General features: G+C 48.9%; 2 protein-coding genes across 8 annotated transcripts; both read right to left on the bottom strand.

Annotated features, from left to right (window-relative positions):
• Positions 1-2: 2 nt before the first annotated feature.
• On the bottom strand, positions 3-11999 carry LOC118936673 (general transcription factor IIF subunit 2). 6 transcript variants are annotated; one of them, XM_090207014.1, is made up of 10 exons: positions 11825-11999; positions 11501-11574; positions 11349-11367; positions 11082-11226; positions 10805-10816; positions 9363-9422; positions 7587-7698; positions 7117-7216; positions 6827-6970; positions 3-673 (listed from the first exon to the last, which is right to left on the bottom strand). In XM_090207014.1, the coding sequence occupies exons 1-10, from the start codon at positions 11888-11890 to the stop codon at positions 539-541; spliced, it is 867 nt and encodes a 288-aa protein (XP_090063140.1). In that variant the 5' UTR covers positions 11891-11999; the 3' UTR covers positions 3-538. The 6 variants fall into 6 exon arrangements, with proteins under 6 accessions (XP_090063140.1, XP_090063142.1, XP_090063144.1 ...); XM_090207016.1 differs by having other exon boundaries at positions 7587-7668; XM_090207018.1 differs by lacking the exon at positions 9363-9422 and having other exon boundaries at positions 7587-7668.
• Positions 12000-20478: 8479 nt separating this feature from the next.
• Positions 20479-27194, bottom strand: LOC118936344 (GPALPP motifs-containing protein 1). Of its 2 annotated transcripts, none has more exons than XM_090207012.1 (7): positions 26984-27194; positions 26635-26797; positions 26388-26513; positions 24871-25138; positions 23693-23857; positions 23138-23233; positions 20479-21214 (listed from the first exon to the last, which is right to left on the bottom strand). In XM_090207012.1, the coding sequence occupies exons 1-7, from the start codon at positions 27066-27068 to the stop codon at positions 20996-20998; spliced, it is 1122 nt and encodes a 373-aa protein (XP_090063138.1). In that variant the 5' UTR covers positions 27069-27194; the 3' UTR covers positions 20479-20995. The 2 variants fall into 2 exon arrangements, with proteins under 2 accessions (XP_090063138.1, XP_090063139.1); XM_090207013.1 differs by having other exon boundaries at positions 26635-26819; positions 26984-27173.
• Positions 27195-27201: the final 7 nt, after the last annotated feature.

The raw sequence follows: 27201 nt of genomic DNA, 5'->3' as shown, positions 1-27201 counted from the left end.
AGTTTTTTTTTTTACAAAAACATTTTAATTTTATTCCAAAAGTCATTAATCACATTTTTATAAACAACTTGTACGTATTGATCCTTGGTTGACGTGTCTGTAAACCGATCCCTGATCGACTGGATCAGTCAGATCCCACAAACACACAGGAATAAACGTCATAGTGGCCCAGGTGAGATGAACCTAAAGCACCTCACTGTTCAGAATAGTAGGAATCCTTCAAACGTGGCCCCCTATTCCCTAAATAGTACACTAAATTTGACCAGGGTCCTGGTTTAAAGTAGTGCACTATATAGGGAATAGGGTACCACTTGGGATTTCACCGACATGAAGTATAGGACCGGGGTCCTGACTGGCCAACTCAACACATCAGTAGCTTCACAACTTTATGTCTCTGCGTCTATAAAAACCAAAACGACACTCTCTAGGGAGGCTCCAGACCAGGCTAGTCGTCCTCCTAGTGGTGGGACCCCAGACCAGGCTAGTCGTCCTTCTCCTAGTGGTGAGCTCTCTAGGAGGCTGGAGGTCCCAGACCAGGCTAGTCGTCGGTCTCCTTCTCCTCCTCCTCTCCTCCCTGGTAGTGTCTGTACTCTGGCTTCAGCTCCCACGTGTTCTTGTGGGTTCCCTTCACGTTGTAGATGCCGATGTCGCGCAGAATCTCTTTCAGGTAACTCTGAATGAAGGGGGCGGGGGGAGAGAGAGAGGGGAGAGGGAGGGGAGAGACGGGAGGGAGGGAGAGGAGAGAGACGGGAGGGGCGGGGGGAGAGAGAGAGTTAAGGTGTTGTATTATATTACAGACTACTATCACACAGGAATAAGGAGCAGGAAAGAGCGTTGAGTTTCCAGTCTGGTCTTGAATTCCCTGTTTCATCTCTTATATGTACAAAAGGAAATATTGTGTAAAGTATTACATCACTAACTTGACCAGATAAACATCCACCTCAGACTGAAACATAAACCCCTACAGACGACCCCGTTCATTAGGCAGCCGTCTCCACCTCAGACTGAAACATAAACCCCAGAGACGACCCCGTTCATTAGACAGCCGTCTCCACCTCAGACTGAAACATAAACCCCTACAGACGACCCCGTTCATTAGACATCCACCTCAGACTGAAACATAAACCCCTACAGACGACCCCCGTTCATTAGGCAGCCGTCTCCACCTCAGACTGAAACATAAACCCCTACAGACGACCCCGTTCATTAGGCAGCCGTCTCCACCTCAGACTGAAACATAAACCCCTACAGACGACCCCGTTCATTAGGCAGCCGTCTCCACCTCAGACTGAAACATAAACCCCTACAGACGACCCCGTTCATTAGACATCCACCTCAGACTGAAACATAAACCCCTACAGACGACCCCGTTCATTAGGCAGCCGTCTCCACCTCAGACTGAAACATAAACCCCTACAGACGACCCCGTTCATTAGGCAGCCGTCTCCACCTCAGACTGAAAAATAAACCCCTACAGACGACCCCGTTCATTAGGCAGCCGTCTCCACCTCAGACTGAAACATAAACCCCTACAGACGACCCCGTTCATTAGACAGCCGTCTCCACCTCAGACTGAAACATAAACCCCTACGGACGACCCCGTTCATTAGGCAGCCGTCTCCACCTCAGACTGAAACATAAACCCCTACAGACGACCCCGTTCATTAGGCAGCCGTCTCCACCTCAGACTGAAACATAAACCCCTACAGACGACCCCGTTCATTAGGCAGCCGTCTCCACCTCAGACTGAAACATAAACCCCTACAGACGACCCCGTTCATTAGACAGCCGTCTCCACCTCAGACTGAAACATAAACCCCTACAGACGACCCCGTTCATTAGGCAGCCGCCTCAGACTGAAACATAAACCCCTACAGACGACCCCGTTCATTAGACAGCCGTCTCCACCTCAGACTGAAACATAAACCCCTACAGACGACCCCGTTCATTAGACAGCCGCCTCAGACTGAAACAGACGACCCCGTTCATTAGACATCCACCTCAGACTGAAACAGACGACCCCGTTCATTAGACATCCACCTCAGACTGAAACAGACGACCCCGTTCATTAGACATCCACCCCAGACTGAAACAGACGACCCCGTTCATTAGACATCCACCTCAGACTGAAACAGACGACCCCGTTCATTAGACATCCACCTCAGACTGAAACAGACGACCCCGTTCATTAGACATCCACCTCAGACTGAAACAGACGACCCCGTTCATTAGACATCCACCTCAGACTGAAACAGACGACCCCGTTCATTAGACATCCACCTCAGACTGAAACAGACGACCCCGTTCATTAGACATCCGTCTCCACGGCGGCAGATTGACGAGGCCGACCTTTTCTGAGCTGAACAAACCCAAGACGCAGCTCTCCCAACAACACATAAAACCCTCACCTAATTCTGCCACAAAACAACGACACTCTCTCATATGGGCTTTTTTAAGGTGATGTGCCTTTGATAAACAGTGGACCATTTGGTTAAAAGGCAGAGGTCCATTCCCAGCGCTCCTCTCCAGGGGGCTTTTGAAGAGACTCCTCCCACATTCAGCCCCCCAAAAATCACGTAGCAGATGTGGTAGAGAGAGGTGGTAGAGAGGAGGAGGTGGTAGAGAGGAGGAGGTGGTAGAGAGGAGGAGGTGGTAGAGAGGAGGAGGTGGTAGAGAGAGGAGGAGGTAGAGAGAGGAGGTGGTGGTAGAGAGAGGAGGTGGCCTTTTCTGTCGTCTACAGGCTGGAGATAAAAATGGATGACAATGTAACGAGACGGGACACTTTTTAAAATCCTGCATGTTTCTCTGAAAAAGAGTCCGTACCCTAAAATGGCATCAAACTAAAGAGCCCGTTACCCTAAAATGGGAACACACTAAACGAGCCCGTTACCCTAAAATGACATCACACTAAACGAGCTGTCATGTTTACAACACATCCTGAAAACAGGACGGGTTAAAGTGGACAACTGTTGTCCCAAGGAGTTTCACCCCGTTGTCATGATCAGCGTGGTCAAGTTTGTATCTGTCAATTATTTTTAACAAGCTGATTTTATAGCGAAAATAAATAACTAAAATATGTCTGCATTAATTTCCCGCCGCGTAAACACATTGTAAAATAAACTCGCGATAACTCCCGATAAAGTTGGGTAGCTGATATTCAGAGCTTACAAAAATAGACTAATTGATTTTAGGACACGGGAATCAGGACTAATAAGGCCAAAGCCAACGGCCTGTTTTACGAAACAGCGGGTCGACCACACGGATGGACATTCAGACCATTCCACTGAGGGGCGACGTGGTCGGCGACACCCCAGCAAGCACAAGATGTTGAAACCTGTCCGGACGTTGTTTTTTGGTGTTTCACAAAACGGTACATTTACCACAGATGGGCCATTCGTAACATTTTATCTCAGGAAACATCTCGGTGAGCGCGGACCGATGCTTTCAACATCTTATTTTGGGGGCAGTTCCCGGACCGGCCTTGATTATCCACAGACATTGGTTTTTGGTCCGGTCCAAATCTGAACTTTGTCCGTCCGGTCTGAACCAGCCTTGATTTGGCCCAAACATTGATGTCAATAAATTACTTCTTTTCAACTTTCATTCAGAACCAAAAAAATTAACCTGATATCAACATCTGTAAAAATAAGTATTTTCAACTTTCATTAAAAAAAAAGAAAATTAACCTGATTTCAACGTCCTGGAAAATCCGTCTTTTAAAAACGACTGAAAATACCTTTTCACCGTCCAATCAGAACCCAAATTGAACCTAACTTCAACGTCTTGCCTGTGGCGGCAGAACGGCCCTGGTTATCACTATTTAGGCAGTAAAAGGAGCCTTATACCCTACTTACAGGGCTTTGTTTCCATTACATTGAAGTACTGTGGCACAGCGCCATCTCTCCCCCCCACAGCGCCACCTCTCCCCCCCCACAGCGCCACCTCTCCCCCCCACAGCGCCACCTCTCCCCCCCACAGCGCCACCTCTCCCCCCCACAGCGCCACCCACAGCGCCACCTCTCCCCCCACAGCGCCACCTCTCCCCCCACAGCTCCTCTCTCCCCCCACAGCGCCACCTCTCCCCCCACAGCGCCCCCTCTCCCCCCACAGCGCCCCCTCTCCCCCCACAGCGCCCCTCTCCCCCCACAGCGCCACCTCTCCCCCCACAGCGCCACCTCTCCCCCCACAGCGCCACCTCTCCCCCCACAGCGCCACCTCTCCCCCCCACAGCGCCCCTCTCCCCCCACAGCGCCACCTCTCCCCCCACAGCGCCACCTCTCCCCCCACAGCTCCTCTCTTCCCCTCTCCCCCCACAGCGCCACCTCTCCCCCCACAGCGCCACCTCTCCCCCCACAGCGCCACCTCTCCCCCCACAGCGCCACCTCTCCCCCCACAGCTCCCCTCTTCCCCCACAGCGCCACCTCTCCCCCCACAGCGCCACCTCTCCCCCCACAGCGCCACCTCTCCCCCCACAGCGCCACCTCTCCCCCCACAGCTCCTCTCTTCCCCCACAGCGCCACCTCTCCCCCCACAGCGCCACCTCTCCCCCCACAGCGCCACCTCTCCCCCCACAGCTCCTCTCTTCCCCTCTCCCCCCACAGCGCCCCTCTCCCCCCACAGCGCTACCTCTCCCCCCACAGCGCCACCTCTCCCCCCACAGCTCCCCTCTTCCCCCACAGCGCCACCTCTCCCCCCACAGCGCCACCTCTCCCCCCACAGCGCCACCTCTCCCCCCACAGCTCCTCTCTTCCCCCACAGCGCCACCTCTCCCCCCACAGCGCCACCTCTCCCCCCACAGCTCCTCTCTTCCCCTCTCCCCCCACAGCGCCACCTCTCCCCCCACAGCGCCACCTCTCCCCCCACAGCTCCTCTCTTCCCCTCTCCCCCCACAGCGCCCCTCTCCCCCCACAGCTCCTCTCTTCCCCTCTCCCCCCACAGCGCCACCTCTCCCCCCACAGCGCCACCTCTCCCCCCACAGCGCCACCTCTCCCCCCACAGCTCCTCTCTTCCCCTCTCCCCCCACAGCGCCACCTCTCCCCCCACAGCGCCACCTCTCTCCCCACAGCACCACCTCTCCCCCCACAGCTCCTCTCTTCCCCTCTCCCCCCACAGCGCCACCTCTCCCCCCACAGCGCCACCTCTCCCCCCACAGCGCCACCTCTCCCCCCACAGCGCCACCTCTCCCCCCACAGCGCCACCTCTCCCCCCACAGCGCCACCTCTCCCCCCACAGCGCCACCTCTCCCCCCACAGTAATTATCCTTCCTCACCACAGGTTGTTTGGTTATGGTGTTTATAGTAGTATATAGTAGTATATAGTAGTATCTCACCACAGGTTGTTTGTGATGTTGTAATAACAGGTGTTTATAGTAGTATATAGTAGTTTATAGTAGTATATAGTAGTATATAGTAGTATATAGTAGTATCTCACCACAGGTTGTTTGGTTATGGTGTTTATAGTAGTATATAGTAGTAGCTCACCACAGGTTGTTTGGTGATGGTGTAATACCAGGTGTTTATAGTAGTGTATATAGTAGTATCTCACCACAGGTTGTTTGGTGATGGTGTATATAGTAGTATATAGTAGTATATAGTAGTATATAGTAGTTTATAGTAGTATCTCACCACAGGTTGTTTGGTGATGGTGTATATAGTAGTATATAGTAGTATATAGTAGTATATAGTAGTTTATAGTAGTATCTCACCACAGGTTGTTTGGTTATGGTGTATATAGTAGTATATAGTAGTATATAGTAGTTTATAGTAGTATATAGTAGTATATAGTAGTTTATAGTAGTATATAGTAGTTTATAGTAGTATATAGTAGTTTATAGTAGTATCTCACCACAGGTTGTTTGGTGATGGTGTATATAGTAGTATATAGTAGTATATAGTAGTATATAGTAGTTTATAGTAGTATCTCACCACAGGTTGTTTGGTGATGGTGTATATAGTAGTATATAGTAGTATATAGTAGTATATAGTAGTTTATAGTAGTATCTCACCACAGGTTGTTTGGTGATGGTGTATATAGTAGTATATAGTAGTTTATAGTAGTATATAGTAGTATATAGTAGTATCTCACCACAGGTTGTTTGGTGATGTTGTAATAACAGGTGTTTATAGTAGTATATAGTAGTATATAGTAGTATCTCACCACAGGTTGTTTGGTGATGGTGTATATAGTAGTATATAGTAGTATATAGTAGTATATAGTAGTATATAGTAGTTTATAGTAGTATATAGTAGTATCTCACCACAGGTTGTTTGTGATGTTGTAATAACAGGTGTTTATAGTACTTTATAGTAGTATATAGTAGTATCTCACCACAGGTTGTTTGGTTATGGTGTTTATAGTAGTTTATAGTAGTATATAGTAGTATCTCACCACAGGTTGTTTGTGATGTTGTAATAACAGGTGTTTATAGTAGTATATAGTAGTTTATAGTAGTATATAGTAGTATCTCACCACAGGTTGTTTGGTGATGGTGTTTATAGTAGTATATAGTAGTATATAGTAGTTTATAGTAGTATATAGTAGTATCTCACCACAGGTTGTTTGGTGATGTTGTAATACCAGGTGTTTATAGTAGTATATAGTAGTATATAGTAGTATCTCACCACAGGTTGTTTGGTGATGTTGTAATACCAGGTGTTTATAGTAGTATATAGTAGTATCTCACCACAGGTTGTTTGGTGATGTTGTAATACCAGGTGTATATAGTAGTATATAGTAGTATATAGTAGTATCTCACCACAGGTTGTTTGGTGATGTTGTAATACCAGGTGTATATAGTAGTATATAGTAGTATATAGTAGTATCTCACCACAGGTTGTTTGGTGATGTCGACCAGGTCCTTGATGTTGTAATATTGATGCTTCTCAAAAGCTGAGAACAACATGTCCAACACCTGCTGTTTGTCGACCCTGGCTCTTTTACCTTCCTCCTTCTTCTTCCTGTCGTACTCCAGCTGGACGGACACACACACACACACACACTGTATTAGTCCAGCTCAAGGGAGGGAGGGAGGAAATGTCTGGCTGCTGTTGTTGTTGTTGGGGCCTAAAATGTGTACAGACAGTGCACATCGTCGTGCAGGCAGCCGAGGCTCCTTACGTTGTAGGAATGGTTGGCCACTGGTTTGTAGTTGGTGGTAACAGCCTTCTCTAGTTGCTGAGACAATCTCACTGGCTTGGATAACTCTTCTATCTGCAGTCTGGAGACACGAGACAGCAGTGAGTGTCGGGGGGAGAGAGAGAGACAGAGAGAGACACAGAGAGAGAGAGAGACACAGAGAGAGAGACAGAAAGAGAGAGACACGGAGAGAGAGAGAGACAGAGACACAGAGAGAGAGACACAGAGAGAGACAGAGAGAGACAGAGACACAGAGAGACAGAGACACAGAGAGAGAGAGACACACAGAGAGAGAGACACAGAGACACAAGAGAGACACAGAGACAGACAGAGACACAGAGAGAGAGACACAGAGAGAGAGAGAGAGAGACACAGAGAGACAGAGAGACAGAGAGAGAGACACAGAGAGAGAGACACACAGAGAAAGAGAGTGTGAGTGTGTAGGTACGTACCTCTTGAGTTTCATGTAGTTCTCGCTGACAGCAGGTCTACACTCTGCTCTCTGCACCACCAGGCCCTCCAGGGAGATTCTCTCTGTTAGAAAGGAGAACCGGTGACGTCTCTCTGTTAGAAAGGAGTACCGGTGACGTCTCTCTGTGTGTGTTGACTCACTCTCTCACGTGGCAACATCATTTCATCTGTTTTAATGTGATATTCCTCAGTGAGAGACATCCACAGTGGCAGTACGACGCCACACAGCCAGGAGAGAGACCAACTGATCACTAGGGTCGTCTAACAGGAGGAGAGAGACCAACTGATCACTAGGGTCGTCTAACTGATCACTAGGGTCGTCCAACTGACCACTAGGGTCGTCTAACAGGAGAAGAGACCAACTGATCACTAGGGTCGTCTAACAGGAGAAGAGAGACCAACTGATCACTAGGGTCGTCTAACTGATCACTAGGTTCGTCTAACAGGAAGAGAGACCAACTGATCACTAGGGTCGTCTAACTGATCACTAGGGTCGTCTAACAGGAAGAGAGACCAACTGATCACTAGGGTCGTCTAAGTGATCACTAGGGTCGTCTAACAGGAGAAGAGAGACCAACTGATCACTAGGGTCGTCTAACTGGAGGAGAGAGACCAACTGATCACTAGGGTCGTCTAACGGCAGAAGAGAGACCAACTGATCACTAGGGTCGTCTAACTGGAGGAGAGAGACCAACTGATCACTAGGGTCGTCTAACTGATCACTAGGGTCGTCTAACAGGAGAAGAGAGACCAACTGATCACTAGGGCCGTCTAACAGGAGAAGAGAGACCAACTGATCACTAGGGTCGTCTAACAGGAGAAGAGAGACCAACTGATCACTAGGGTCGTCTAACAGGAGAAGAGAGACCAACTGATCACTAGGGTCGTCTAACAGGAGAAGAGAGACCAACTGATCACTAGGGTCGTCTAACAGCAGAAGAGAGACCAATTGATCACTAGGGTCGTCTAATTGGAGAGAGACCAACTGATCACTAGGGTCGTCTAACAGGAGAAGAGAGACCAACTGATCACTAGGGTCGTCTAACAGGAGAAGAGAGACCAACTGATCACTAGGGTCGTCTAACAGGAGAAGAGAGACCAACTGATCACTAGGGTCGTCTAACAGGAGAAGAGAGACCAACTGATCACTAGGGTCGTCTAACAGGAGAAGAGAGACCAACTGATCACTAGGGTCGTCTAACAGGAGAAGAGAGACCAACTGATCACTAGGGTCGTCTAACAGGAGAAGAGAGACCAACTGATCACTAGGGTCGTCTAACAGGAGAAGAGAGACCAACTGATCACTAGGGTCGTCTAACAGGAGAAGAGAGACCAACTGATCACTAGGGTCGTCTAACAGGAGAAAAGAGACCAACTGATCACTAGGGTCGTCTAACAGGAGAAGAGAGACCAACTGATCACTAGGGTCATCTAATAGAAGAACAACATTCTCCACCAGACAGAGGCCGAACCTCCAGCTTCCTGCCCAGGCTCTACACCTCACTAACCTCCACCAGACAGAGGCCGAACCTCCAGCCTCCTGCCCAGGCTCTACACCTCACCAACCTCCACCAGACAGAGGCCCAACCTCCACCAGACAGAGGCCCAACCTCCACCAGACAGAGGCTCAACCTCCACCAGACAGAGGCCCAACCTCCACCAGACAGAGGCCCAACCTCCACCAGACAGAGGCCTAACCTCCAGCCTCATGCCCAGGCTCCACACCTCTCAGTTGGGAAGAGACTGAGGGGACTCACCTGGGCCTGACCCCGCCCCCGAAACTGAGGTGCTGCCATCAGATCTCTCTTCTGACTGGCCTACAGGGAGGGAGGGAGGGAGGGGGAAAGGGAGGAGAGGGTGGTCCAATAAGAAATAACACCAGGGTTTAGAATAGCAGCTTTCTGGCGAAGAGGCAGTAACCACGGAGATGAACTGCTCGGCAACAACGGCTGGTCTTCAACGCCTTGCAGAACAACACATCTGACGGTGGCCAGACTTCACACTCAAACCAGGAAGTATCTCAAAACAGAACTTTATATACTGTCTACAACTCACACACAAGGATAAACCATGATCTTCACACTCACACACAAGGATAAACCATGAGCTTCACACTGACACCCTCAAGGGAGGGAGAGGAGAACGTGCACATTAGAAGAGGCATAAAGATCATTGCACAAATCATGACGTCTCAAACCAAGCACTCCACACCAGATCAATACCATCATATTGATTGGTTTGTTTATGTTATTAACAAGCTCCAGATATCATTCCAGTAGCAGATCACATCCAAACTACGGAGCTGATTGGTTCACAGCGGTTCTGATCCGATCTGAGCGACAGCCAGCGGAGTTACTGAGACAAGCAGAGGGCCTCCATCTGTTCTGCTGTGGCAACATGCAGCCCACAACAAAGACAGAGAGATGGAGAGAGACGGGAAGGGGCGGAGAGAGACGGGAAGGGGCAGAGAGAGACGGGAAGGGGCAGAGAGAGACGGGAAGGGAAGGGGCAGAGAGAGAGAGAGAGACAGGAAGGGGCAGAGAGAGAGAGAGAGAGACGGGAAGGGGCAGAGAGAGAGAGAGAGACGGGAAGGGGCAGAGAGAGAGACGGGAAGGGGCAGAGAGAGAGACGGGAAGGGGCAGAGAGAGAGAGAGAGACAGGAAGGGGCAGAGAGAGAGAGAGACGGGAAGGGGCAGAGAGAGACGGGAAGGGGCAGAGAGAGACGGGAAGAGAGAGACGGGAAGAGAGAGACGGGAAGAGAGAGACGGGAAGAGAGAGACGGGAAGGGAGAGACGGGAAGGGAGAGACGGGAAGGGAGAGAGAGAGAGACGGGAAGGGGCAGAGAGAGAGACGGGAAGAGAGAGAGAGACGGGAAGGGGAAGAGAGAGAGAGACGGGAAGGGGCAGAGTGAGAGAGAGACGGGAAGGGGCAAAGGGAGAGAGAGACGGGAAGGGGCAGAGGGAGAGATGGGAAGGGGCAGAGGGAGAGATGGGAAGGGGCAGAGAGAGACAGAGACAGGAAGGGGCAGAGAGAGACAGAGACAGGAAGGGGCAGAGAGAGAGAAGAAGAGAGAGGCACACACCTTTGAGGCAGAGGGATACACAGTACTACTTACCCTGAGGCGGACGGATACACACAGACACACAGTACTACTTACCCTGAGGCGGAGTGATACACACAGACACGCAGTTCTACTTACCCTTAGATGACTCTAATGGGTGAAAGATCAGCTATGGTCACAAACCATGCTCATTTGCAGTCGGGAAAACACAAGGCATTTTGACAGTCAATATTATCTGACTACACATTCAAATAGAGGTTATGACTCAAACAACATGGCCTCCAGGTTTCATGGTTACTCAAACAGCACCTTACCCCCACACACTTAGCTAGCTAGCACACAGCTCCAGGGTGCACCAAAATTGAGCAACATTTCTTGATCATCATGTTTACAGCTGGTGGTAACTGTTCCTTACCTGACTGGGTCTCAGTGAACACGGCCAGGGTCTGTCCTCCTACAGTCTGCATGGTGAACGGGTGGTCCCTGGGGGCCTGCACTCCCGACGGCTTGTCCCCGAGGCTGTCAATCATGGTCAGGTCTTCGTTCAGAGTGAATTCCACCTGGTGCACAACAAGTGTAAGTTATGTCAGTTTAGGACCAGGACAACTGCTGGCTGAGTTGGGATCAATATTCCATTGGAATGCAATTCATCTGTGTCTGTAACCATAGTTACTAGTATTACCTCTGCCTTCCCTTGATTCCTAAAGCAAAAGATAAAGAAAACAACTGATTAGCTAAATCCCCTTAGCTAGCTACTTCTCTTTAGCCAGCAGAGAAAGTAAACAACGATGGTGATTACCAACAAACAATAACACACGAGACAATTCTACATACTTCCCGATCCGGAGTTTCCCCACCTCTCCCCTGCCTGATGCTTTGGCCCATTGCTGGGACAGGTATTTGGGCACCTGTGGGCAAAGACACTGGTTGTTAGTTAGCTAGCTAACGTGTGCAGTGTGATGATAATGATAGTTACTGTAGTCTACTTCAATAGATGGCTAGTCTCGTCCTCATCCATCCGCGCTGCCACTAGCTAGCTACTAGTGTTAGCCGCTAGCTAGCTACTACTGCTAGCCGTTAGCTAGCTACTAGTGTTAGCCGTGCTAGCTACTAGTGTTAGCCGTTAGCTACTAGTGTTAGCCTACATTTCCAACGTACCTTTACCAGCCACACGCCCGTGTTCTGTTTAGCACCAGTTAAATCCACTTCGCCTTTCTCTGACATGTTTAAAACGTTGTTTAAAATCACCTCTTACACGGCTAGCTAACGTTAACTAAACAACACACAGTCCGGTAAACTGAACGAACCATAACTACGGAGGCGCAAGAGAGACAGAAAGGACGCGCGAAACCAGAAATACTAGAACTCGAAGTTCAGTGGTCAATTATTATTTTTTACTAGGGTGTAGGCCGATTCTAAGGGCCTGTGACTGACAGGGGCCCTAAAAATATATTAAAACATTAGGTTAATTAGTTTTTTTTTTTAAATCAATATTAAATGATTAACCTATCATCATTAATATAATATTTTATTTACAATGTAAATGAAATGAATTGTGCGTGAGGAGTGCCGGTGTGAGCATCATGTCTCAACTTCCTGAAGAAAAATCTGGCTTCCAAAAACTAAAAGAAAGAAAATAAAGAAAAAAAAATTCACAAAGGAAGGAAGAAGGCCCTGTCTCCCCATCCCCCTGAACCAGCCCTGTCTCCCCATCCCCCTGAACCAGCCCTGTCTCCCCATCCCCCTGAACCAGCCCTGTCTCCCCATCCCCCTGAACCAGCCCTGTCTCCCCATCCCCCTGAACCAGCCCTGTCTCCCCATCCCCCTGAACCAGCCCTGTCTCCCCATCCCCCTGAACCAGCCCTGTCTCCCCATCCCCCTGAACCAGCCCTGTCTCCCCCTCCCCCCGAACCAGCCCTGTCTCCCCATCCCCCTGAACCAGCCCTGTCCCCCCATCCCCCTGAACCAGCCCTGTCTCCCCATCCCCCTGAACAAGCCCTGTCTCCCTATCCCCCCGAACCAGCCCTGTCTCCCCATCCCCCTGAACCAGCCCTGTCTCCCCATCCCCCTGAACAAGCCCTGTCTCCCCATCCCCCTGAACCAGCCCTGTCTCCCCATCCCCCTGAACCAGCCCTGTCTCCCCATCCCCCTGAACCAGCCCTGTCTCCCCATCCCCCTGAACCAGCCCTGTCTCCCCATCCCCCTGAACCAGCCCTGTCTCCCCATCCCCCTGAACCAGCCCTGTCTCCCCATCCCCCTGAACCAGCCCTGTCTCCCCATCCCCCTGAACCAGCCCAGTCTCCCCATCCCCCTGAACCAGCCCTGTCTCCCTATCCCCCCGAACCAGCCCTGTCTCCCCATCCCCCTGAACCAGCCCTGTCTCCCTATCCCCCCGAACCAGCCCTGTCTCCCCATCCCCCTGAACCAGCCCTGTCTCCCTATCCCCCCGAACCAGCCCTGTCTCCCCATCCCCCTGAACAAGCCCTGTCTCCCCATCCCCCTGAACCAGCCCTGTCTCCCCATCCCCCTGAACCAGCCCTGTCTCCCCATCCCCCTGAACCAGCCCTGTCTCCCCATCCCCCTGAACCAGCCCTGTCTCCCTATCCCCCCGAACCAGCCCTGTCTCCCCATCCCCCTGAACCAGCCCTGTCTCCCTATCCCCCCGAACCAGCCCTGTCTCCCCATCCCCCTGAACCAGCCCTGTCTCCCCATCCCCCTGAACCAGCCCTGTCTCCCCATCCCCCTGAACCAGCCCTGTCTCCCCATCCCCCTGAACCAGCCCTGTCTCCCCATCCCCCTGAACCAGCCCTGTCTCCCCATCCCCCCTGAACCAGCCCAGCAAAGTCTGTCCTGGGGCCCAATGTGATATCATTTCATGGGGCCCAATGTGATATCTTTCCATGGGGCCCAATGTGATATCATTCCATGGGGCCCAATGTGATATATTTCCATGGGGCCCAATGTGATATCATTCCATGGGGCCCAATGTGATATCTTTCCATGGGGCCCAATGTGATATCTTTCCATGGGGCCCAATGTGATATCATTCCATGGGGCCCAATGTGATATATTTCCATGGGGCCCAATGTGATATCATTCCATGGGGCCCAATGGGATATCTTTCCATGGGGCCCAATGTGATATCATTCCATGGGGCCCAATGTGATATCTTTCCATGGGGCCCAATGTGATATCTTTCCATGGGGCCCAATGTGATATCTTTCCATGGGGCCCAATGTGATAAAAAAACATTGTCTACATGAAAAATCTTGACAATTAAAAATGGGGTAGCACCATATAAAGGGGTAGCACCATATAAAGGGGTAGCACCATATAAAGGGGCAGCACCATATAAAGGGGCAGCACCATATAAAGGGACAGGGCAGCACCATATAAAGGGGCAGCACCATATAAAGGGGCAGCACCATATAAAGGGACAGCACCATATAAAGGGACAGGGCAGCACCATATAAAGGGGCAGCACCATATAAAGGGACAGGGCAGCACCATATAAAGGGGCAGCACCATATAAAGGGACAGGGCAGCACCATATAAAGGGGCAGCACCATATAAAGGGGCAGGGCAGCACCATATAAAGGGGCAGCACCATATAAAGGGGCAGGGCAGCACCATATAAAGGGGCAGGGCAGCACCATATAAAGGGGCAGCACCATATAAAGGGGCAGCACCATATAAAGGGACAGGGCAGCACCATATAAAGGGACAGAACCATATAAAGGGGCAGCACCATATAAAGGGGCAGCACCATATAAAGGGACAGCACCATATAAAGGGGCAGCACCATATAAAGGGGCAGGGCAGCACCATATAAAGGGGCAGCACCATATAAAGGGACAGGACAGCACCATATAAAGGGACAGCACCATATAAAGGGACAGCACCATATAAATGGGCAGGGCAGCACCATATAAAGGGGCAGCACCATATAAAGGGGCAGCACCATATAAAGGGGCAGCACCATATAAAGGGGCAGGGCAGCACCATATAAAGGGGCAGCACCATATAAAGGGACAGGACAGCACCATATAAAGGGGCAGCACCATATAAATGGGCAGGGTAGCACCATATAAAGGGGCAGCACCATATAAAGGGACAGCACCATATAAAGGGGCAGCACCATATAAAGGGGTAGCACCATATAAAGGGGTAGCACCATATAAAGGGGCAGCACCATATAAAGGGACAGGGCAGCACCATATAAAGGGGTAGCACCATATAAAGGGGCAGCACCATATAAAGGGGCAGCACCATATCAAGGGGTAGCACCATATAAAGGGACAGGGCAGCACCATATAAAGGGGCAGCACCATATAAAGGATAGCACCATATAAAGGGGTAGCACCATATAAAGGGGTAGCACCATATAAAGGGGTAGCACCATATAAAGGGGTAGCACCATATAAAGGGGTAGCACCATATAAAGGGGTAGCACCATATAAAGGGGCAGCACCATATAAAGGGGTAGCACCATATAAAGGGACAGGGCAGCGCCATATAAAGGGGCAGCACCATATAAAGGGGCAGCACCATATAAAGGGACAGGGCAGCGCCATATAAAGGGGCAGCACCATATAAAGGGGCAGCACCATATAAAGGGGCAGCACCATATAAAGGGGCAGCACCATATAAAGGGGCAGCACCATATAAAGGGACAGCACCATATAAAGGGGCAGCACCATATAAAGGGACAGGGCAGCACCATATAAAGGGGCAGCACCATATAAAGGGGCAGCACCATATAAAGGGGCAGCACCATATAAAGGGACAGGGCAGCACCATATAAAGGGGCAGCACCATATAAAGGGGCAGCACCATATAAAGGGGCAGCACCATATAAAGGGGCAACACCATATAAAGGGGCAGGGCAGCACCATATAAAGGGGCAGGGCAGCACCATATAAAGGGGCAACACCATATAAAGGGACAGGGCAGCACCATATAAAGGGGGCAGCACCATATAAAGGGGCAGCACCATATAAAGGGGTAGCACCATATAAAGGGGGTAGCACCATATAAAGGGGCAGCACCATATAAAGGGGCAGCACCATATAAAGGGGTAGCACCATATAAAGGGGGTAGCACCATATAAAGGGGCAGCACCACATAAAGGGGCAGCACCACATAAAGGGGCAGGGCAGCACCATATAAAGGGGCAGCACCATATAAAGGGGCAGCACCATATAAAGGGGCAGGGCAGCACCATATAAAGGGGCAGCACCATATAAAGGGGCAGCACCATATAAAGGGGCAGCACCATATAAAGGGGCAGGGCAGCACCATATAAAGGGGCAGCACCATATAAAGGGACAGGACAGCACCATATAAAGGGGCAGCACCATATAAATGGGCAGGGTAGCACCATATAAAGGGGCAGCACCATGTAAAGGGACAGCACCATATAAAGGGGCAGCACCATATAAAGGGGTAGCACCATATAAAGGGGTAGCACCATATAAAGGGGCAGCACCATATAAAGGGACAGGGCAGCACCATATAAAGGGGTAGCACCATATAAAGGGGCAGCACCATATAAAGGGGCAGCACCATATCAAGGGGTAGCACCATATAAAGGGACAGGGCAGCACCATATAAAGGGGCAGCACCATATAAAGGATAGCACCATATAAAGGGGTAGCACCATATAAAGGGGTAGCACCATATAAAGGGGTAGCACCATATAAAGGGGTAGCACCATATAAAGGGGTAGCACCATATAAAGGGGCAGCACCATATAAAGGGGTAGCACCATATAAAGGGACAGGGCAGCGCCATATAAAGGGGCAGCACCATATAAAGGGGCAGCACCATATAAAGGGACAGGGCAGCGCCATATAAAGGGGCAGCACCATATAAAGGGGCAGCACCATATAAAGGGGCAGCACCATATAAAGGGACAGGGCAGCACCATATAAAGGGGCAGCACCATATAAAGGGGCAGCACCATATAAAGGGACAGGGCAGCACCATATAAAGGGGCAGCACCATATAAAGGGGCAGCACCATATAAAGGGGCAGCACCATATAAAGGGACAGCACCATATAAAGGGGCAGCACCATATAAAGGGACAGGGCAGCACCATATAAAGGGACAGCACCATATAAAGGGGCAGGGCAGCACCATATAAAGGGGCAGCACCATATAAAGGGGCAGCACCATATAAAGGGACAGGGCAGCACCATATAAAGGGGCAGCACCATATAAAGGGGCAGCACCATATAAAGGGGCAGCACCATATAAAGGGGCAGCACCATATAAAGGGGCAGGGCAGCACCATATAAAGGGGCAGGGCAGCACCATATAAAGGGGCAGCACCATATAAAGGGACAGGACAGCACCATATAAAGGGACAGCACCATATAAAGGGGCAGCACCATATAAAGGGACAGGGCAGCACCATATAAAGGGGCAACACCATATAAAGGGACAGGGCAGCACCATATAAAGGGGGCAGCACCATATAAAGGGGCAGCACCATATAAAGGGGTAGCACCATATAAAGGGGGTAGCACCATATAAAGGGGCAGCACCATATAAAGGGGCAGCACCATATAAAAGGGTAGCACCATATAAAGGGGGTAGCACCATATAAAGGGGCAGCACCACATAAAGGGGCAGCACCACATAAAGGGGCAGCACCATATAAAGGGGCAGCACCATATAAAGGGACAGGGCAGCACCATATAAAGGGGGCAGCACCATATAAAGGGGCAGCACCATGTAAAGGGGCAGCACCATATAAAGGGGCAGCACCATATAAAGGGGCAGCACCATATAAAGGGACAGCACCATATGAAGGGGCAGCACCATATAAAGGGACAGCACCATATAAAGGGACAGCACCATATAAAGGGGCAGCACCATATAAAGGGGAAGCACCATGTAAAGGGGCAGCGCCATATAAAGGGGCAGCACCATATAAAGGGGCAGCACCATATAAAGGGGGCAGCACCATATAAAGGGACAGGGCAGCACCATATAAAGGGGCAGCACCATATAAAGGGGCAGCACCATATAAAGGGGCAGCACCATATAAAGGGGTAGCACCATATAAAGGGGGTAGCACCATATAAAGGGGCAGCACCACATAAAGGGGCAGGGTAGCACCATATAAAGGGGCAGCGCCATATAAAGGGGCAGCACCATATAAAGGGGCAGCACCATATAAAGGGGCAGCACCATATAAAGGGACAGGACAGCACCATATAAAGGGACAGCACCACATAAAGGGGCAGCACCATATAAAGGGACAGGGCAGCACCATATAAAGGGGCAACACCATATAAAGGGACAGGGGAGCACCATATAAAGGGGGCAGCACCATATAAAGGGGCAGCACCATATAAAGGGGCAGCACCATATAAAGGGGCAGCACCATATAAAGGGGCAGCACCATATAAAGGGGTAGCACCATATAAAGGGGGTAGCACCATATAAAGGGGCAGCACCACATAAAGGGGCAGCACCACATAAAGGGGCAGCACCATATAAAGGGGCAGCACCATATAAAGGGGTAGCACCATATAAAGGGGGTAGAACCATATAAAGGGGCAGCACCATATAAAGGGGCAGCACCATATAAAGGGGTAGCACCATATAAAGGGGGTAGCACCATATAAAGGGGCAGGGCAGCACCATATAAAGGGGCAGCACCATATAAAGGGGCAGCACCATATAAAGGGGCAGGGCAGCACCATATAAAGGGGTAGCACCACATAAAGGGGCAGCACCATATAAAGGGGCAGCACCATATAAAGGGGCAGCACCATATAAAGGGGTAGCACCATATAAAGGGGGTAGCACCATATAAAGGGACAGGGCAGCACCATATAAAGGGGCAGCACCATATAAAGGGGCAGCACCATATAAAGGGGCAGCACCATATAAAGGGGCAGGGCAGCACCATATAAAGGGGTAGCACCACATAAAGGGGCAGCACCATATAAAGGGGCAGGGCAGCACCATATAAAGGGCAGCACCACATAAAGGGGCAGCACCACATAAAGGGGCAGCACCATATAAAGGGGCAGCACCATATAAAGGGGCAGCACCATAGAAAGGGGCAGCACCATATAAAGGGGTAGCACCATATAAAGGGGTAGCACCATATAAAGGGGTAGCACCATATAAAGGGGCAGCACCATATAAAGGGGCAGCACCATATAAAGGGGCAGCACCACATAAAGGGGTAGCACCACATAAAGGGGTAGCACCATATAAAGGGGCAGCACCATATAAAGGGGCAGCACCATATAAAGGGGCAGGGCAGCACCATATAAAGGGGCAGCACCATATAAAGGGGCAGCACCATATAAAGGGGCAGCACCATATAAAGGGGCAGCACCATATAAAGGGGCAGGGCAGCACCATATAAAGGAGCAGCACCATATAAAGGGGCAGCACCATATAAAGGGGCAGCACCATATAAAGGGACAGCACCATATAAAGGGGCAGCACCATATAAAGGGGTAGCACCATATAAAGGGGCAGGGCAGCACCATATAAAGGGGCAGTACCATATAAAGGGACAGCACCATATAAAGGGGCAGGGCAGCACCATATAAAGGGGCAGCACCATATAAAGTGGCAGCACCATATAAAGGGGTAGCACCATATAAAGGGGCAGCACCATATAAAGGGGCAGCACCATATAAAGGGGCAGCACCAGCCTACTTGGCCTTCAGAGAACTGGTGCAGTGACAAAACCTCTGAGGGATCAGACCCTTTTTCTCCCCAATTTTCGCCTAAAATGACTCGTACCCAAATCTAACTGCCAGTAGCTCAGGCCCTAAAATGACTCGTACCCAAATCTAACTGCCTGTAGCTCAGGCCCTGAAACAAGGATATGCATATTCTTGGTACCATTTGAAAGGAAACACTTTGAAGTTTGTGGAGATGTGAATGTCAATTTGTGGAGTTTTGACCAGTTAGTAGACCAATAAGAAAGAGAGTTCCAAACCTCTCTGCCAATGACAGATCGTTTTCCCCTCCCCACTCAGACCCTTCCCCACTCAGACCCCTCCCTACTCAGACCCCTCCCTACTCAGACCCCTCCCTACTCAGACCCCTCCTTACTCAGACCCCTCCCCACTCAGACCCCTCCCCACTCAGACCCCTCCCCACTCAGACCCCTCCCCACTCAGAACCCTCCCCACTCAGACCCCTCCCCACTCAGACCCCTCCCCACTCAGACCCCTCCCCACTCAGACCCCTCCCTACTCAGACCCCTCCCTACTCAGACCCCTCCCCACTCAGACCCCTCCCTACTCAGACCCCTCCCTACTCAGACCCCTCCCTACTCAGACCCCTCCCCACTCAGACCCCTCCTTACTCAGACCCCTCCCCACTCAGACCCCTCCCCACTCAGACCCCTCCCCACTCAGAACCCTCCCCACTCAGACCCCTCCCTACTCAGACCCCTCCCCACTCAGACCCCTCCCCACTCAGACCCCTCCCCACTCAGACCCCTCCCTACTCAGACCCCTCCCTACTCAGACCCCTCCCCACTCAGACCCCTCCCTACTCAGACCCCTCCCCACTCAGACCCCTCCCCACTCAGACCCCTCCCCACTCAGACCCATCCCCACCCCTCCCTACTCAGACCCCTCCCCACTCAGACCCCTCCCCACTCAGACCCCTCCCCACTCAGACCCCTCCCCACTCAGACGCCTCCCCACTCAGACCCCTCCCTACTCAGACCCCTCCCCACTCAGACCCCTCCCCACTCAGACCCCTCCCAGACAGTCCTAGCAAAATTCTTGCATAAAAAAAATGACTCTTCGCTAAGAACCTATTTTTGCTCATTTATTTTGTTGCGTTTTAATTGAAAACAAATCACAGTAATGTCCTTAACTGTTCCCCAGAAATGATTTGTTATTAAGATGAAAAAAAAAACAGCTGCGTATTGGACCTTTAAAATAACTAAAAGAATGAGGGAGGTCCCGTGTGGCTCAGTTGGTTATAGAGCATTGGAGCTTTCAACGCCAGGGTTGTGGGTTCGATTCCCACGGGGGAAACCAGTATGTGAGAAATAATAAGTAAGAACACGTATGGACTACGTCGCTCTGGATAAGAGTGACGACTAAAATGTAACTATCAAACTGATATTCACACTTTTATCAAAAAACACATACAAGTTATAAGTTTACGACCTGTTCTGCTCGGATCACATTCAGTACAATGTGTTCTGATCATCTGAGTAGTTGGACTGCAATAAACAGTCAACCTGGAACGTTCCCGTCACTCATTGACTGGCTCAGGTGACCAAAAAAATGCCCAATCCATTAGCTACTGTGTGTGTGTGGATCGTCTCAGAGGAACATTTTCTCCTTGCTGTGTCCGAAGCGTGTGTTGAGCTCCTGGGACTTCTTCAACAGACGTTGTTTCTGAGCCTCGTCAAACTTGTTGACTTGCAAGTCCTGGTCCCTGTCAAACGCTCGTCTCTCCACCGGCTTGGCTCCCTCGTCCAGTTTCCTCTTCTTCATCTGCTTCTCGTGGAGACTGATCAGAGACTCGCCACGCTTGGTTTCCTAACAGAGAGGAGAGAGAAAGACAAAGTCATTTTGACAACTAATGGTCAGTAGACATCTCGGTCTAGTCTCCGGGTCAGTAGACATCTCGGTCTAGTCTCCGGGTCAGTAGACATCTCGGTCTAGTCTCCGGGTCAGTAGACATCTTGGTCTAGTCTCCGGGTCAGTAGACATCTTGTCTCCAGGTCAGTAGACATCTTGTCTCCAGGTCAGTAGACATCTTGTCTCCAGGTCAGTAGACATCTTGTCTCCAGGTCAGTAGACATCTTGTCTCCAGGTCAGTAGACATCTTGGTCTAGTCTCCTAGTTGTAAATGCCAAACTGAGATCTTCATACAGGTCAGTAGACATCTTGGTCTAGTCTCCAGGTCAGTAGACATCTTGGTCTAGTCTCCTAGTTGTAAATGCCATAGTGAGATCTTCGTACAGGTCAGTAGACATCTTGGTCTAGTCTCCTAGTTGTAAATGCCATAGTGAGATCTTCGTACAGGTCAGTAGACATCTTGGTCTAGTCTCCTAGTTGTAAATGCCATAGGGAGATCTTCGTACAGGTCAGTAGACATCTTGGTCTAGTCTCCAGGTCAGTAGACATCTTGTCTCCAGGTCAGTAGACATCATGTCTCCAGGTCAGTAGACATCTTGGTCTAGTATCCGGGTCAGTAGACATCTTGTCTCCAGGTCAGTAGACATCTTGGTCTAGTCTCCTAGTTGTAAATGCCATAGTGAGATCTTCGTACAGGTCAGTAGACATCTTGGTCTAGTCTCCAGGTCAGTAGACATCTTGGTCTAGTCTCCTAGTTGTAAATGCCATAGTGAGATCTTCGTACAGGTCAGTAGACATCTTGGTCTAGTCTCCAGGTCAGTAGACATCTAGGTCTAGTCTCCTGGTTGTAAATGCCATAGGGAGATCTTCGTACAGGTCAGTAGACATCTTGGTCTAGTCTCCAGGTCAGTAGACATCTTGGTCTAGTCTCCAGGTCAGTAGACATCTTGGTCTAGTCTCCTAGTTGTAAATGCCATAGGGAGATATTCGTACAGGTCAGTAGACATCTTGGTCTAGTCTCCTGGTTGTAAATGCCATAGGGAGATATTCGTACAGGTCAGTAGACATCTTGGTCTAGTCTCCTAGTTGTAAATGCCATAGGGAGATATTCGTACAGGTCAGTAGACATCTTGGTCTAGTCTCCTAGTTGTAAATGCCATAGTTAGATCTTTGTACAGGTCAGTAGACATCTTGGTCTAGTCTCTAGTTGTAAATGCCATAGTGAGATATTCGTACAGGTCAGTAGACATCTTGGTCTAGTCTCCAGGTCAGTAGACATCTTGGTCTAGTCTCCTAGTTGTAAATGCCATAGGGAGATATTCGTACAGGTCAGTAGACATCTTGGTCTAGTCTCCTAGTTGTAAATGCCATTGTGAGATCTTCGTACAGGTCAGTAGACATCTTGGTCTAGTCTCCGGGTCAGTAGACATCTTGGTCTAGTCTCCTAGTTGTAAATGCTATAGGGAGATCTTCGTACAGGTCAGTAGACATCTTGGTCTAGTCTCCTAGTTGTAAATGCCATAGGGAGATCTTCGTACAGGTCAGTAGACATCTTGGTCTAGTCTCCAGGTCAGTAGACATCTTGGTCTAGTCTCCTAGTTGTAAATGCCATAGTGAGATCTTCGTACAGGTCAGTAGACATCTTGGTCTAGTCTCCAGGTCAGTAGATATCTTGGTCTAGTCTCCTGGTTGTAAATGCCATAGGGAGATCTTCGTACAGGTCAGTAGACATCTTTGTCTAGTCTCCAGGTCAGTAGACATCTTGGTCTAGTCTCCGGGTCAGTAGACATCTTGGTCTAGTCTCCTAGTTGTAAATGCCATAGGGAGATCTTCGTACAGATCATGTAGTTGTTGAGCAGACAAAGAGGCTCGACTACTTACGTTGTATTTGGACACTTTCTCGGCCATCTGTAACTCTTTGTGAGACAGTTGAGGGACCGGTTCTGTTTCTTCACTCTCCTTTCCCTCCAGTCGTTCCTGTTGAGAGACAGACAGAGAGACAGACAGAGAGAGAGACACAGACAGAGACAGAGAGAGAGACAGAGAGACACAGACAGAGAGACAGACAGACAGAGAGACACAGACAGAGAGAGACTCAGAGACAGACAGACAGAGAGAGACACAGACAGAGAGACAGAGACAGACAGACAGACAGAGAGAGAGACAGACAGACAGAGAGAGACACAGACAGACAGAGACACAGACAGACAGACAGAGAGACACACACACACACACACACACACACACACACACACACACACACACACACACACACACACACACACACACACACACACACAGAGAGACAGACAGAGAGAGAGAGACAGACAGAGAGACACAGAGAGAGACACACAGAGATAGACAATTATAAAGTCAGTACAATAGCGTGAAATCCCAACAGAAATGTGTCGACTGTTCAGAACCAGTGTTTCCTACCCTGAGTTTGCGTTCTCGGTCAGCAGGGGTGTCGGTCCAGAGGGATCGGTCCTTGCTCTCCGGTCCAGCCCTCTTCTTGAAGGTTCTGGCCCCCAGCCCGATGTGCTGCAGCGTTGGAGGAAGCTCTGTCATCCAGGTCTCTCGCACCACGTCCTCCGGACCATTCTGCCAATCAACCATCACAGACAAGGCTGTCAACTCCTTCTACCATCTGACCTGGAGTCTGTTCATTAGGAGGCTGTCAACTCATTCTACCATCTGACCTGGGGTCAGTTCAGTAGGAGGCTGTCAACTCATTCTACCATCTGACCTGGGGTCAGTTCAGTAGGAGGCTGTCAACTCATTCTACCATCTGACCTGGAGTCTGTTCTGTAGGAGGCTGTCAACTCATTCTACCATCTGTCCTGGGGTCAGTTCATTAGGAGGCTGTCAACTCATTCTACCAACACACCCCAGTACATCTGACCTGGGGTCAGTTCAGTAGGAGGCTGTCAACTCATTCTACCATCTGTCCTGGGGTCAGTTCATTAGGAGGCTGTCAACTCATTCTACCAACACACCCCAGTACATCTGACCTGGGGTCAGTTCAGTAGGAGGCTGTCAACTCATTCTACCATCTGTCCTGGGGTCAGTTCATTAGGAGGCTGTCAACTCATTCTACCATCTGACCTGGGGTCAGTTCAGTAGGAGCAAACGTGGGAAAATGATTTGAAATGAGAGGAATTCATATTTGTCCTATTACACAGTTTAAAAAAAAACAACATTTAGCACGACTGAACACAACGTATGAGAAGCACCCAATTAGCATGTCCCTAAGGGTACCACCTGGTGGCGGTGTCGAGCACCATAAAGATTAACAAATTACTGGTCAGTTTATCAGAAACCACTCAACAGTAAACATGTCGTCCTCCACTAACGATGCAGCCCCCCCCCCCCGAGATGTAGAATAAGAGTCTAGATGTAGAATAAGAGTCTAGATGTAGAATAAGAGTCTAGATGTAGAATAAGAGTCTAGATGTAGAATAAGAGTCTAGATGTAGAATAAGAGTCTAGACGTAGAATAAGAGTCTAGACGTAGAATAAGAGTCTAGACGTAGAATAAGAGTCTAGATGTAGAATAAGAGTCTAGATGTAGAATAAGAGTCTAGACGTAGAATAAGTGGCGGTGAGGTTCTCACATCTGCTCCTGTCAGTCTGTCCTTCATCTTCTGAGCTCTGCGTTCGATGTCCAGAGCCACGGAGTCCCGGATGGCACCAAGAGCAGGCATGGGTCCGATCACCTCTTCATCCTCCTCCTCCTCTTCATCACCGCTGGAGGGTTCTGCTGTGTAGCCCGGTGGCAGGGCTGGCCGAGGGAAATCATCCTCACCATCATCATCATCTTCATCATCATCAGATGCCGGTCTGTGAAATCCCGGGGGTAAGGCTGGGCCCAATACACCTGGCCTAGGGGAGGTAGAAAAAGACAATCAATCAATCAACACAAACCAATAAATACATTTAGACACAAGTTATTTGAAAATGCATGCATGACTGACAGCATTTAATATATGTATAAATAATAATAATATACATTTATAATATGCCGACATATCATTTAATATGTCTGTTTAAAGCAGGGAGAACTAGCTGACATATCATTTAATATGTCTGTTTAAAGCAGAGAGAACTAGCTGACATATCATTACATATGTCTGTTTAAAGCAGAGAGAACTAGCTGACATATTTAATATGTCTGTTTAAAGCAGAGAGAACTAGCTGACATATCATTTAATATGTCTGTTTAAAGTAGAGAGAACTAGCTGACATATCATTACATATGTCTGTTTAAAGCAGAGAGAACTAGCTGACATATCATTTAATATGTCTGTTTAAAGCAGGGAGAACTAGCTGACATATCATTTAATATGTCTGTTTAAAGCAGAGAGAACTAGCTGACATATAATTTAATTGTCTGTTTAAAGCAGAGAGAACTAGCTGACATATCATTTAATATGTCTGTTTAAAGCAGAGAGAACTAGCTGACATATAATTTAATTGTCTGTTTAAAGCAGAGAGAACTAGCTGACATATCATTTAATATGTCTGTTTAAAGCAGAGAGAACTAGCTGACATATCATTTAATATGTCTGTTTAAAGCAGAGAGAACTAGCTGACATATTTAATATGTCTGTTTAAAGCAGGGAGAACTAGCTGACATATCATTTAATATGTCTGTTTAAAGTAGAGAGAACTAGCTGACATATCATTTAATATGTCTGTTTAAAGCAGGGAGAACTAGCTGACATATCATTTAATATGTCTGTTTAAAGCAGAGAGAACTAGCTGACATATCATTTAATATGTCTGTTTAAATCAGAGAGAACTAGCTGACATATCATTTAATATGTCTGTTTAAAGCAGAGAGAACTAGCTGACATATCATTTAATATGTCTGTTTAAAGTAGAGAGAACTAGCTGACATATCATTTAATATGTCTGTTTAAAGTAGAGAGAACTAGCTGACATATCATTTAATATGTCTGTTTAAAGTAGAGAGAACTAGCTGACATATCATTTAATATGTCTGTTTAAAGTAGAGAGAACTAGCTGACATATCATTTAATATGTCTGTTTAAAGTAGAGAGAACTAGCTGACATATCATTTAATATGTCTGTTTAAAGCAGGGAGAATTAGTTGTGTTGTCTTGGTTACCTCTCTGGTGAAGCCTGTGGTTTTGAGAACCCAGGAGGAAGAGCTGGTCCGAAGAAACCATCATCATCATCATCATCATCATCCTCAAGCCTTCTACTCACCGCCTCTTCCACTCTGTGTTGTTTTCTACAGAATGATGCAGAGAGTTCAGTTCAGGCATTTTACATGCGCTTTCCTTCAAAAACAATGAGGAAATAAAGGTGTTTGATGTTTGTTTGAAAGGTAGAAGTGATTGTAAATGTGTTACTCTGCGGTGGGTCCATCCTTGGTCGTCCCGCTACCGTGACCGTGTCTGCTGCTCGTCTTGCTTCGTCTCTTGATCACCACATCCACCTCCTCTTGGCCAAAGTCATCCTCCGAGCTGGAGAGCAACTCCGGTTTGTATCCGGGAGGCAGCGCAGGACCTGCAACTATTGGAGAAGACAGCACATCCTAGGTAGGAAAATACCAAAAAACAGACACTAGCTTTTTTTCGATTTAACAATACAGTATAAAGCAGAAAGATAACTAAGACATGAATATGACAACATAGTATCTGATGACACTAGTCATGGCCAAAAATCATGTGGATTTAAACCACTACTAACTTTACTCACATCCTTCCTCGTCATCAGATTCATCATTGCTGCTTTTTCTGAACGACGGGGGTAAAGCAGGTCCGATTAAATCATCGTCTGACATGATTACCGATTATTAATAAGCTATTTTTTTACAACAATAAACACCTCGACGAGAACGAAAAAAAAACGACACCGAAACCCGAAAAATCTAATCTGACCTCTACCACCGGAAGTAAACAATATCGACATCCAAT

This window comes from Oncorhynchus mykiss, chromosome 18 (genome assembly GCF_057628025.1).
Source record: "Oncorhynchus mykiss isolate SJ-2025 chromosome 18, ASM5762802v1, whole genome shotgun sequence".
In the NCBI taxonomy this organism is placed as follows: Eukaryota; Metazoa; Chordata; class Actinopteri; order Salmoniformes; family Salmonidae; genus Oncorhynchus; species Oncorhynchus mykiss.
The sequence above is the reverse complement of the archived record's forward strand: the minus strand, read 5'-3'. Positions and strand labels throughout refer to the sequence as shown.